General features: G+C 35.3%; 1 protein-coding gene across 5 annotated transcripts in view; it reads left to right on the top strand.

The window, feature by feature from the left end:
* The window catches only part of SRPK1 (SRSF protein kinase 1), an 88,244-nt gene that overhangs the window by 50,272 nt on the left and 24,290 nt on the right, over positions 1-13,682 (top strand). For 4 of the 5 annotated variants that reach the window (XR_011974202.1, XM_072641890.1, XM_072641892.1 and 1 more), the window contains 6 exons: positions 6,075-6,162; positions 8,515-8,621; positions 10,521-10,686; positions 11,902-11,927; positions 12,373-12,586; positions 13,208-13,651. Coding sequence is in view for 4 of the 5 variants with exons in the window: in XM_072641890.1 (XP_072497991.1) it covers positions 6,075-6,162; positions 8,515-8,621; positions 10,521-10,686; positions 11,902-11,927; positions 12,373-12,586; positions 13,208-13,651 (1,045 nt within the window). In the remaining variant the exon portion in view is untranslated. The remainder of the gene's footprint in view (positions 1-6,074; positions 6,163-8,514; positions 8,622-10,520; positions 10,687-11,901; positions 11,928-12,372; positions 12,587-13,207; positions 13,652-13,682) is intronic. The other variant, XM_072641891.1, reaches the window with a different exon arrangement.

Genomic DNA, 13,682 nt, shown 5'->3' with positions numbered 1-13,682 from the left:
TCATTGCTTGAATATAAGTGGTATCCTGCACCTTTTAGCACAGCATCTGTTGGTTCCTAGTTAATATTGTATCTTCAGTGCCAAGCACAAGCCTTGCAAAAAACTAAATATTGAACTTTCACATGAAAGTCAAATAAACTCTTAATATGAATTAAAACTCTGTTTTAGTACTTAGAACGAGTCCTAGGTAAAGTGTGAAGTTGGAGAAGCATGTCTAAAGAGGAACCCCAGGCATGGGTTGTCCTTTCCTCTTGTCTGAGAAAACGAATGTATCTGTCCTATTGCAGTTGCCATTTTACAGAAAGGGAAAGTGAGATGGTAGTTGGGTGGGGGGCGGGGGACAGGTGGCAAGAATGCTAAGGGTAGAATTGTTGGAAACTTTTACAAGACTGGGGAAGATGATTTATGGAAGGTGATCTCTACTAGCTTCTTGTGCTGTAATGCTACTAAGTAATACTGTAATTTCCTTTAGCCCTGCAGCTATCCTCGAAGAAAAGGAATACCCACGTGTGTTCTGTGTTTGGAACCTTAGTGGTCTGGGTTTAGAATCACAGACCTCTTCTCTCTACCTGCTTGACCTTGAGCAAAATCACTTCCTTAGACCTCAGTTTTAGTTCTAAATTTATGATCTGTGAACTTTCTGTAATTATTCTGTTTTTTAAAATGTATTTAGTATTTTTTTTCCCCAATTACACACAAAAACAATTTTTAATATTCATTTTTAAAATTTTGAGTTCCAAATTCTCACCCTTTCCTCCCCACTCTCCCTCACTGAGAAGGCAAGCAATTTGATAGAGGTTAAACGTGTGGTCATGTAGAATACTTCCATATTAATCATTTTGTGAAAGAAAACAGACCAAAAAAAAACCTCAAGAAAAATAAAATTAGAAAGTATGCCTCAATCTGCATTCAGACATCATCAGTTCTTTCTCTGGGAATGGATGACATTTTTCCTTCCTGAGTCCTTCAGAGTTGTCTTGTATCGTCGTATTGCTGAGAATAGCTGAGTTATTCACAGCTGATCAATATTGCTGTTATTTGTATCAGCTCATGTAAGTCTTTCTGAGAGCATCCTGCTTATCATTTCTTATAGCAAAATAGTATTCCATCACAGTCACATACCACAGTTTGTTCAGCCATTCCCCAGTTGATGAGCATCTCCTCAATTTCTAATTCTTTGCCACCAGAAAAGAACTGCTATAATTATTTGTACTTTTAGGTCCTTTTCCTTTTTTTTTAAATCTCTTTTTGAACATAGAGCTATAGTGGCATTGTTAGGTCAAAAGATATGGGACATAGTTTCAAATTGCTTTACAGATGGTTGAATCAGTTCACAACTTCACCAACAGTGTATTGTAATATGTCTCATTTTTCCCACATGCCCTCCAACATTTGCCATTTACCTTTTCTGTTCTTTTAGCCAATCTGAAAGGTATGAGGTGATACTTTAGAATTGTTTTAATTTGCATCTCTTCAGTCAGTAGTGAGTTAGAGCATTTTTTCATATGGCTATTCTTCATCTGAAAACTTCATATCTCTTGATCATTTATCAACTGGGAAATGGCTCCTACTTTTATAAATTTGACTCAGTTCTCTGTATGTTTGAGAAATGAGGCCTTTATCAGAAAAACTTACTTCAAAACTATCTTCACAGTTATTATGAAAATACAGCTATTTCCCTCCATCCTATTCCTCCCCCCATCATTTATTCTTTTCTCTCTCTCCTTTCACCCTGTCCCTCTAAATATTTTGTTTCTGAATAACTCCTCACCCAATCTGCCTTTCCTTCCATCAACCCCTTCCCTGACCCCCTTTCTCTTATTCCCTTCCCCTCCTACTTTCCTGTAGGGTAAGATAGATTTCTATACTCAGTTAAGGGTATAGAGCCACTTCTTTGAGCCAGTTCTGATGAGTGTAAGGTTCACTCACTCTCTCTCATCTACCCCATCTTCCCTTCCACTGTAAAAGTTTTTTCTTGCCTCTTTTATTTGAGATGATGTGCCCTATTCTACCTCTCCCTTTTTTTCTCCCACTGCATTCCTCTCTCACCTCTTAATTTTATTTTTTTTAGATATCATCCCTTCATATTCAACTCACACTTGTGCCCTCTGTCTATATATACACTCCTAACTGCCCTAATAATGAGAAAGTTTTTATGAGTTACAAGTATCATCTTCCCATATAGGAATGTAAACAATTTAACCTTATTAAATCCTTTATGATTTCCCTTTTCTGTTTACCTTTTTATGCTCCTCTTGAGTCTTGTATATGAAAGTTAAATTTTCTATTCAGCTCTGTTCTTTTCATCAAGAATGCTTGCAAGTTCTCTATTTCATTGAATGTCTTTCTTTTCACCTGAGGGATTATACTCAGTTTTGCTGGGTAGGTGATTATTGGTTGTGATCTTGACTCCTTTGCCTACTGGACTTTTAATGTATAAGCTACTAAATTGTTTCTGGATGCTTGCAATATTTTCTTCTTGACCTAGGAGCTCTGAAATTTAGCTATAATATTCCTTAAAGTTTTCATTCTGGTCTCTGAGGAGGTGATTAGTAGATTCTTTCAATTTCTGCTTCTAGAATGTCAGGCAGTTTTCCTTGATAATTTCTTAAAAGATGATGTCCCGCCCTCCCTCCCGCCTTTTTTTTTTTGATCATGGCCTTCAGTAATTTTTTTCTCCAAAATTTATTATTTGTTTTCAGTTTTCCACATTCACTTCTATAGGTTTTAAATTTTTTCTCCCTCCTCCCTCCCCAAGATAGCATACAGTCTTATATGGGCTCTACACATATCTTCCTATTAAACACATTTACCCATTAGTCATGTTGAGCCATTCCCCAATTGATAGCCAATTTTTGAACTATCTCTTCTGGCTCTATTTTCCAAATTAGGTGTGATATTTCACATTGTCTTCTATTTTTTCATTGTTTTGGTTTTATTTTATTGTTTCTTGATTTCTCATAAAGTCATTGGCTTTGCCCAATTCTAACTTTTAAGGAATTATTCTCCAGCTTTTGTGCCTCCTTTGACATTTGGCCAATTCTACTTTTTCAGGGTTTTTTTTCCTTAAGTGAGTTTTTGTGCCTCTTTTTCCATATGGTCAATTTTGCTTTTTAAGGCTTTCTTCTCCTCATTGGCTTTTTGTACCATTTTTGCCATTTTGCCTAGTCTGTTTTTTAAGGTGTAATTTTCTTTTTTTTTTTAAATTTTTATTATTATTTTTTAATGTTTAACAATCACTGCCATACAATTGAGATTTTATCCCCCCCACACACCTACCCCCCAATACCCCCCTCCCTCCCCACAACTGCATACAATTCTGTATAGGTTCTACATATACTTTCCTATTGAGTACATTTTCACTATAGTCATGCTATGTAGTCGGACTAAAATAAATGGAAGAAATCATGTAACAAATCAAAACATGATACACAAAAACACACACACACACACACAAACATGATCTGCTACATTCTGGGAATGACTTCCATATTTCTTTCTCTGAGTGTGGTAGGCATTTTGCCTTAAAAAACCACCATTGGGATATATATTTTTTTTTTTTTAAAGAAGTTCTTGCGTTATTACAAAATTCCAAGTCTACCAGAAAAAAACTCTCGCACACTGGTCGTTGCTGTGCACAAAGCTCCTGGTTCTGCTCCTTTCAGTCAGCATCAGGTCATATAAGTCCTTCCAAGCCTCTCTGAAGTCTTCTTGTTCATCATTTCTTATGGCACAATAGTACTCCATTACATTCATATACCATAATTTATTCAGCCATTCCCCAATTGATGGACATCCCCTTGACTTCCAGTTCTTGGCCACTACAAAGAGTGCTGCCATAAATATTTTTGTACATGTGGGACCCTTTCCCATTTTTATGATCTCTTGGGGATACAGTCCTAGTAGCGATATTGCTGGGTCAAAGGGTATGCACATTTTTGTAGCCCTTTGGGCATAGTTCCAAATTGCTCTCCAGAATGGTTGAATGCACTCGCAGCTCCACCAACAGTGAATTAGTGTTCCAACTCTCCCACATCCTCTCCAGCATTTATCATTTTCTTGTTCTGTCATGTTTGCCAATCTTATAGGTGTGATGTGGTAAGGTGTAATTTTCTTTAGTATTTTTTTTTGTGTCTCTTTTACCAAGCTATTGACTCTTTTTTCATGATTTTCTTGCATCATTCTTGGTTCTCCTCCCAGTTTTTACTCTACCTCTCTTAACTTGATTTTCAAAATCTTTTTTGAGCTCTTCCAGGGTCTGAGATCAATTCATTTTTCTTGGAGGCTTTGGATATAGGAGTTTTGACATATCTTCTGAGTGTGTGCTTTGTTCTTCCTTGTTACCATAATAACTTTATGGTTAGAATTTTTTCCTGTTGTTTGCTCATTTTTCCAGCCTATTTCTTCACTAAGTTTTACTTAGTACCTCATTATAGGATTGTCTTGCATAAATTTCTGTAAGCCCTTTTTAAAATTTTTTCTAATAAGCCTTTTTTGAAAAGGGTTTATACTTTCTCACTTCTTAGGGTAATACATTTCATGAGCTAGATGGATAATTTTATTTATCATAAAGTAACTTCTCCAGCTTTAAGGCATACTCAGTGAGTCTGTCCTTGGTTACATATTCCACCAGTTTTCTAGTTATGAAACTGATACTAGTCCAAAGTGTCCAGTATCAAGAGTATCCTCTGGAAAGTTTCTTATGGATGGGAGTCATGTTAGGTAACTGTTTGGCTTCAGTGACTTCTTTATATTAAAAAAAAAATGAGGAATGCTGAGGGTATATAGAAATGATATGTACATGCTTGTTCTTAGGAAAGAAGTAAGTAGAATTTTCTTTTTTAGAAAAATTTTATTTTCCAATTACACATGAAAACAGTTTTTAACATTAGTTTTTTTAAAATTTTGAATTCCATTTTCTCTCCATCCCTTACGCTTCTTTTCTCCCTGCTTGAGAAGGTAAACAGTTTTGATATAAGTTACAGGTATGCAAAATATATTTTCATATTAGTCATATTGTGAAAGAAAACAGACAAAAAATGAAGAATAATTAAGGTTAAAAAAATAGTATATTTTGATCTGCATTCAGATTCCATTATTTCTTTCTCTGGAGGTGGATAGCGGTTTTCATCGTAAGCCCTTCAGAATTGTCTGGGATCTTTGTATTTCTGAGAACAGCGAAGTCATTCACAACTCATCGTTGTGCAGTCTTGCTGTTACTGTGTACAGTGATTGGGTTCTGCTCACTTCAGTTTGCATCAGTTCATCTAACTTTTTCCAGGCTTTTGTGGGAGCTCCTGCTCCTCATTTCCTATAGCACAGTATCCATTACAATCATATACTATAATTTATTCAGCAATTCCCCAATTGATGGATGTCCTCTCACTTTCCAATTCTTGCCACCACAAAAAGAGCTGATGTCATTATTTTTGCACCTATAGATCCTTCTCTCCCTCCCCCCCCTTTAAAGTCTCTTTAGGTACAGACCTAATACTGGTATTGCTGGGTCAAAGGTTATGCACAGTTTATTATAGCCCTTCGGGCATGGTTCCAAATTGTTCTCCAAAATGACTGGTCCAATTCCTAGCTCCACCAAAAGTGCATTAGTGTGAGAATTCCCTTTCCTTCTAGCTATTCCTAGTCAAAGCTATATACTTAGCCATAGGACGAGCCTAATCTAAGAAAATGGGTCAGGAAGACTTAAATATATTGAATACCTTATCCAGTGCTCCATGTGGAATGTAAAGTTTCTTCTTTGTTTTAAAAGACTTTGAGAGGTCCTAAACTTAGTTGATACGTTACCATGAGATACGTTTTAGTATAGGTGCAGCTATGAAGAGTTCTTGAAATTGATTTTTGTTCTCCTACTTCGAGGACTCATTTTGACTGCTTGCTCAGAACATTACTGATACCAGAGAGGTAAAACATCCTCAGACCTTTAGATATCTGTCATTGTGTCATTTATCAAATGATTAGAAGGAATTTAAAAGGAATCAGATAAATGCAAATCAGTCAAGATAATTATTGCTTGTCTGTCTTCAACTGAATGCTATCTTTTCTCCATATGCATACAGGTTCGAAATACAGATCCCAATGATCCAAACAGAGAAATGGTTGTTCAACTTTTAGATGACTTCAAAATTTCAGGAGTGAATGGGACTCGTATCCTTTCAAGAAATTACTGTGGGAATGAATTTTGCTGTGTAGTTACAATTTCAGACAAGAGAATAGAATGGTATTGCTACAAAATACTTACCGTCAAACCAAGCTTAAGTAAAACTGCCTCTTAATCAACTTTTGAGCACTTGTAAGGCATGTAAATTAATAAAGTTATCGCATGCTGTGTTTTCACATGATGAATTTGGTTTTAGAGTATATTTTGGAGAGAAGCAGTAGGGCTTTCGGATGGTTTTCTTTGGAATATTTGTTCCATTACCTTTTCAAACTGCATCATTTAGTTAAAACTTTCAGCTAAACAGGCAAAAAGATTTACACAGGAGGGAAGAAATTTTCAGGAAATAAATTTAGGTGATTCTTTTACCTACCAATTATAGCACAAATATCCAAGTATGAAACTTTTCTCCAAAGAATCCAGATGGCAAATCATTTGTGACCATGAACCCAGAACTCTGCTTTGGTTAGAGCAATCATCGAGATCTAAACACTTTAACATTCTGTGTCTTTATTCTGACTGAAGGCGCCAATCTGTTTGTTATTTGCATCCCTACTACAGATAAATCAAGTTTTGCCTTTACTTTATGGTGAGAAACTGAATTACTTTAGATTTTATAGCTCAGATAATCCTACCATTTTAGAATTGGATGGGTTCTTAGAGAGGATTAGTCTTTATACATTAATATTGACACTCCTGCCTAATGTCAGCATCTAAGCAAAAGAATACTAAAGACCAAAAATCTATGAGGGTGTTATGGCTTGTATATTTACAAAGAATTGAAATTGTTTGGGTTAAGGTGAGAATCCAAGGTATGAAATTGTACTAATTCGTTGTATAAGAGCACCAATAAAATATTGAGGTCATAATATGCCTAGCTTTTGCATTGCACTTTAAGGTTTGCAAAGTGTTTTAGAAATATTGTTTCATTCGATCCTCACAATGATCCTGGGGGTAGGTACTTTTATCATCTCCATTTTGTAGGTGAGGACATTGAGACAGAGGTTAAGGTTAAGTGATTTACCCAGGGTCACACAGCTTGTAAGTATTCTGAGGTAGGATTTGAACTCAAGTCCTTCCATTTCTCCTCCACTAACTAGTTGGTACCAATGGATAAAAAGAGGTGAAATGGCTAGACATCTTACTCTTAGTATCCGTTTTTAAATTTTCTGTATCAACATTTTCACATATTAATGCAGTAAGAGTGATTTTCTTTTCTCTTTCAGGGAAATAGTTCACAGACAGGACAGAAAGACTGAGGCAGGGTGGACAATAGGAGAATGGTATATGGGAATGGTGGTGGTGATGGATGAAGGAAGGAGTTTGAAAAGACAGGAAGAAAAGTATACACCATTGTATCAAGTTTTTAGGACCTCCAGGAAAAACTACTTTGACATCAGTTACCTTACTTAAAGGGCTTGGATACTGAAGTCTCCCTGTATATAGTTTTTTAAAATAGTATATCAGGAAGGCGATGAGAAGAGAATTACATTTTAAAGAATTTTGAAGGCCTTTAGATGTAGATTCTCCATCTAAAAAAACAATCATGCTGAATTCTTTAATGAGGGAAGATATAAGTAAAATGGCAGAAATATTCAGAATTTCATAATTCCAAATAACTATGCCTATTATTTCATTTTAAATCAAGCAGATAAAAGTTCTTTTACAAGCTGCTAAAATAAATACAGAGCATAACTTCATTTGGAAGTTTGCTCACAGACAAACATAAGCTTGTTAGATGTTGAGTTTGACTTCAAGAAAGGCATTGAATTGAAAGTAAGTGATACTTACTCATCATTAATCATATCCATAGTTCTGCAGTTGTTATACACCTTCACTTTCTCTTTTTCAGGTCTGCCTCATTCTGTCCCTGTCCCGTTATCCATCTCTGCCTTTAATACTCATTTCTGCTTGTCTTTCTCCTATCTTTACTTAAGACTGTGTGTCAGATGTTTCATTTTCCTCATCTCCTAGTCACCTGTCTCCCCTCTGATCTCCCTCCCGTCATTCTACCTCATCAGCACTTTTTCCTTAGCTGTGTTATGTTTTGGGCTTTGCTTCTCCCCTTAAAAGTTAAATGTAGCAACAATATGCTTTGATCACCTAATCATGTGTTTAGTTTTTCTTGGAGGCCTAGGTAACGTTAGTATTAGCTAACTAATTTCATCGTTGACTATTATTTAGAATTTGAATTGTCAATCAGGCATTTACTGCATTACATCTACTGCGTGCCTAAATGGAAAATGCATTTTATTTAGCTCGACATTTCTGTGATCAGTACAGTGTTTATCTCTTGGTGTACCAGTGTGCCTCTTCTTTTATATCCTTAATCAGTTTACAAGATATCTGTATGGTGTTTGAAGTTCTGGGCCATCACCTGCTCAAGTGGATTATCAAGTCAAATTATCAGGGACTTCCACTTCCGTGTGTCAAAAAAATCATCCAACAAGTATGTGTTCTGGTCTTGGTCATTTCGGTTATCTTCTCTGGTATTAGGAGCTATCAGGTTCTAAGATCACTTAATCTATGATACTGAAAATTGTGTTGATTTTGCATCATCTCATACAAAATTGATCATTGAAGAAGAGTTAAGAGAAGACATCCCATCAACCCCCACACAAAACTTTGCAAAAGTGAGAGCCTATAGGTATGGAACACAACATAGAATGTATGGGTTTGTTTTTTTTTTTTTTAATAATTTAGTTAGTTGTGTTGGAACTTTTTTTCCTTCTTTAATATAAGGGAATATTCCTTTCAAAGGGAATAGGGGAGGGATATATTGGAAAGTGTGGTTGATGTAGAAAACAAAAGATCAAAATTTTTGTTTTAAAAGTTACTTATAACATTCTAGAATAATAACATTTCAGAGTGGGTAAGGACCTTAAAGATCATCTAAAGCAGGGATTCTTCATCTGAGGTCCATGGACCTCTTAGGAGGGGAGATTTCAGGGGATCTGTGAACTTGTGTAGGGAAAAATGACATCTTTATTCACACTAATCTAATATTTCCTAGGGTTATGAAAGTAAGCAAAACAAACATTCTTAGAAGGGAGTTTAGAATGCAAAAAAGGGTTTAAGAACTCCTGATCTAATCCAACGCATACCCATACACTCTTACAAATGAAGAAGCAATGATTTCTTTATTTGAAATTACTTGCCCGCAGCAGAACAGGGAAGAAGCCAGGCTTCTTGATTCCAAAACTGGTGTTCTTTACGTGCACAAGCCAGTGCTTTTAAAACATGTTATTGAGTGAGGGTTCTAATCTGTCTGCTTTAAAATAGATATTAGCTTATTAGGTACTTTGCACATTTATTCTGTGCGTAAAGCTTTTGGATAATGAGAGGAAAAGTAGGGCTTTTCACTGTTACTTTTAGAAATTAGAGGGTGTTCCTTTACAGAAAATATTAATTTCTTTTATAGAGAATAATGAACATATTCACCATATTGGTATATTAAATAATTGTAGCTATTAATTACTAAAACACCCTTACATTTTAAAAAGTTTACTGATGCATATTGTTTTGGCAAAGAAAACATACCTAAGTCCCTAAGTACTTTCCACTCAAAACAGTATGTCACTTGTAATAGGAAAATTGCATACTTTAATGATTAACAGATGGTGCCAATCTTCCATTGCTTTTATTTGAGTTTTATTGTTTCTTAGCATACAGTACCATTCTTTAAGAAGATCAGAGAACATTATGAATATTCATTGATTTTTTTTAGTATCCTAACCATTTAAAAATCCTGCGTAGAGAATTTTATAGTCATGAGAAACTAAGATGCCCAAAAATTAGAATGCATTGTGAAGAGGGGCTACAGTGGAGTGTAGCACTAAGAAATAAAAAGACCTCTGTTCTTATCCTGGCTTGGTTGCTGGTTAGTTCTGCTACCTTGAATAAATCGCTTCACTCCTCTAGACCTCAGCATCCTTTATAAGATGAAAGGTTTAGATTAGATCAGGTCTGAAATTCTGTGACTTAAGCCATTGGCTGATCTGGGAATCAAATCTGTATCCTCTGGTGTCCCTTCTAATTTTTGCAACTAAAATGAAGGACAACAAACACATCACATTTTGAACTTGAACTACCACACATTGGCCCACATGCCCTGTCACCCCTCAAATACATTACCAAACAGAATGGGTTTGAAGAACTTGGTAAGAGTTCTTTGCCCCAAAATTATTGTCATTATTACTGTTAGTAATATTTATTTTTCTTTTAAACCATTAATTTTATTCTTTGTAGTTGGAAAATTATATGGTACAGTGTTAAAGGGAATAAATTTCTTGCACCACCATCTAACCCATATCTTTCTACTTACAAAACTATTTCTCTTTAATCTTAGGTTCTGCAGGGACTGGATTATCTACATACCAAGTGCCGTATTATCCACACTGACATCAAACCAGAAAACATCCTTCTTTCTGTAAATGAGCAGTATATCCGAAGGCTGGCTGCAGAAGCAACAGAATGGCAGAGATCTGGAGCCCCTCCACCTTCTGGCTCTGCAGGTTGTTTTTCTTTTTTTGGATCTGCCAATAATAAGAGTTTACGACATAAAGTCTTATTCTCATACTTTTACAATATAGAACATTCTGCATTGTATAGGGAAAAGTCTTCTTCCCATCCTTTGTAGAGTGTGGAGCATTAGCCCATTTAAATTACAACAAAATACCCTTCCCTATGAGAAACTAAAAAAGGGAGAAGGGGCCATTTTTAGCAGACTGTTACCTTAAAAAATTCTTATAAATTAGCTTAAAAAAACCCAAACTTTTTCTTACGATTGCTCTAAGATGTTTTAATTCTCTTATGATCTGATGTTATGTTAAATCTTGCTTTGTTTGCCTCTTAACTTACTACGATTATTTACATTCTCGAGGAGTAATTGAGAGTTTTCTGTAGCATCACTTAAGTTTTATGGTTGCTGATTGTTGAATAAATTTCAAGGAATTTCATTCATATTCATGTTGAAGAGTTGCTCCTTAGCCATAGGTTGAATGGAGACTTAATCTGGCAAATCTTTTGCCTAAGTGAGAGTACTGTTTCCTGATTAAGTTCAACTAATGTTTGCAACACAGTCCTACGAGTTAATATACTGTTTTCTGACCATTTGCCTCCAGATGGGTTTTCCAATAGTTTGTGATCAATAACCAATAGAATTGTTTTCATCAGAGACTCTTATCATAGATCACAAATGTATCCAATGGAGAAACGACCTAAATTTTGACTTTTTAAGTATAGTTTTACCTTATATTTAGTGTTTGTCTATTCCCATTTTATGTTAGCAGCTAAATGGTGTCAGAGAACTTCCTAACTCTCATTTTTCCTTGACTTTTTTTCTTTCCTTTCCCTCTTTTTTTCCCTTTCTTCTTTTGTTTTCCTTCCATTTCTTTCCTCTCTTTCTACTTCAGCCTAAGGAAAAATTTTTATTTTTAAAAAGTCAAGAAAAATAACAGTAATATGCAGTATTTCATTGTTAAATACAGTAATGCAGCATATATATATATATGTGTGTATGTGTGTATATATATATATATATATGTGTATATATATATATATATAGGCACTTTGTGTTCATTGTATTTATACTAAACAGATTATTTTTTCAAACATGTACTCTGTCAATTCTTTAGCAAATACATGATAGCCATTTCTGGTGCATAGGGTTTTTTAGGTTCATGATACCAATGTACATACTTAGATTTTATTTTTGTTTTTTGTTTCAGTCAGTACTGCTCCCCAACCTAAACCAGTGAGTATGATGTATTTATATATTTAGTCTACAGTCACTGAAGTTTTTCTCTGGGGTAATGGTTTGGTTGTATTCTAACCATTCAAAATATTCTGTCCTTACTAAGTGTCCTCTTGCATGACTCTTTTTGCTGCCTCACACATGCAATTTGTGTTGCCCTGTTTTCATGTGTCATAGACAAAAAAACAGGTACCCAAAAGCAGGTACCCAAGATGTGGTTCATTCCAAAGGCCCAAGATATTTGTACTCATATTCAAGGCACTATTCTTTAATGTGAATGATGAAGCTATATTGAAAAATGCCTTTTTGGAGAAGGTGAAGTGAAAATTAAGAATCAATACTAAAATTAACTAAATACTAAAATCAGTATTAAAATTAACAGTTCACTGTGTCTGTGAGTTAATCATTACCTTAGAGCATTTTTTTTTCTGTAATCTCACTATAGGCAGACAAAATGTCCAAGAATAAGAAGAAGAAATTGAAGAAGAAGCAGAAACGCCAAGCTGAGTTACTGGAAAAACGAATGCAAGAAATAGAGGAAATGGAAAAAGAGTCAAGCCCTGGACAGAAACAGTCAGAAAAGCAGGAAGACACCGACAGCCCTGTTGAGAGAGCCTTGACTGAGAACCCTCCCAGCAAAGAAGCCCAAGAAAAATTTGGTATAATCCAGTATTTACAAAAATAACATTATAATGAACATCAAGATAATTTCTCATATAACATTGTTCGGTTGTTCTGGGAATTTCCAGATTGCTTTAGATCTTAATGCTGAATTTGCTGTAACACTTAAGCAGTTTATATTTTGAACTATATAAGTCTAGGGCAGCAATGCTCAAGCTTTTGGGTCTTGGGACACCTTTTACACACTTAAAAATTGAAAGTCTCCCCTCCCCACCCCCCAGAGATTTTATCTATGTATGTTATATCTATCAATAGTTGCTATATTAGAAATTGAAACATCTTAGTATTATTATGAAAATAATTTTGACCTTGTAGACCCCCTGACCTCAGGGACCTCCAGACTATGCTTTGAGAACAGCTGATCTCCATGCTTCTGAAACTGTGGTTTGTGAATGGAAAAAGTTCAAGAAGCCCTCTTCTAGGCTATCAGTTGGTATGGATAATGAGGACCCTTTTTCTTTGATGAAAAGAATTTCAAAGATTATTCATGTTTTCTTATCAGGCTGTAGGTATTATAAATGATTTTTTTAACTTCCTTGTTTCTTAATATAATTTTCTCTTCTGTTTTTCCTTTTTTGTGTTTGTGGTTTGTTTTCCAGAAGAGGAAAGTGTCATTGATCATGAGCAAACCCTTTTAATGGAAGGCAATACTGAGAATATTTCATCAGAAATCAATTGCAATGGAGTGATTGAAATAACTCATTATATTGAATGCAATAATGAAGAGTCAGTCAGGCTTAAGGAAGATCATCATAATGCCAATGATTGTGATGCCCAACCTGTGAAAGGGGAAGAAGTTAGCTTCCCAAGCTCCCCAAATGGCAAGGGCAGTCCGTCTCAAGAAATAACAGACACTTGTACAGCTTTAAGTTCTGGGGTATCAGAAACCATGCTGTATCAGCCATCTTCAAGTGATGATCACTCAGTAGAGCAATCATTCAGTGAGCAGGAGATCAGCCAGCTGCAAGAGAGCATCCGGGCAGAGATACCCTCTGAAGATGAAAACGAAAATAATGGACCATTGGATAACAAAGGTACCCAAGGTAGCCCAAAGAGTGTAAAAACACTTTTTTT

Source organism: Notamacropus eugenii, chromosome 2, assembly GCF_028372415.1.
Source record: "Notamacropus eugenii isolate mMacEug1 chromosome 2, mMacEug1.pri_v2, whole genome shotgun sequence".
NCBI classification, from domain to species: domain Eukaryota; kingdom Metazoa; phylum Chordata; class Mammalia; order Diprotodontia; family Macropodidae; genus Notamacropus; species Notamacropus eugenii.
This window is presented reverse-complemented; position numbering and strand designations above follow the sequence as displayed.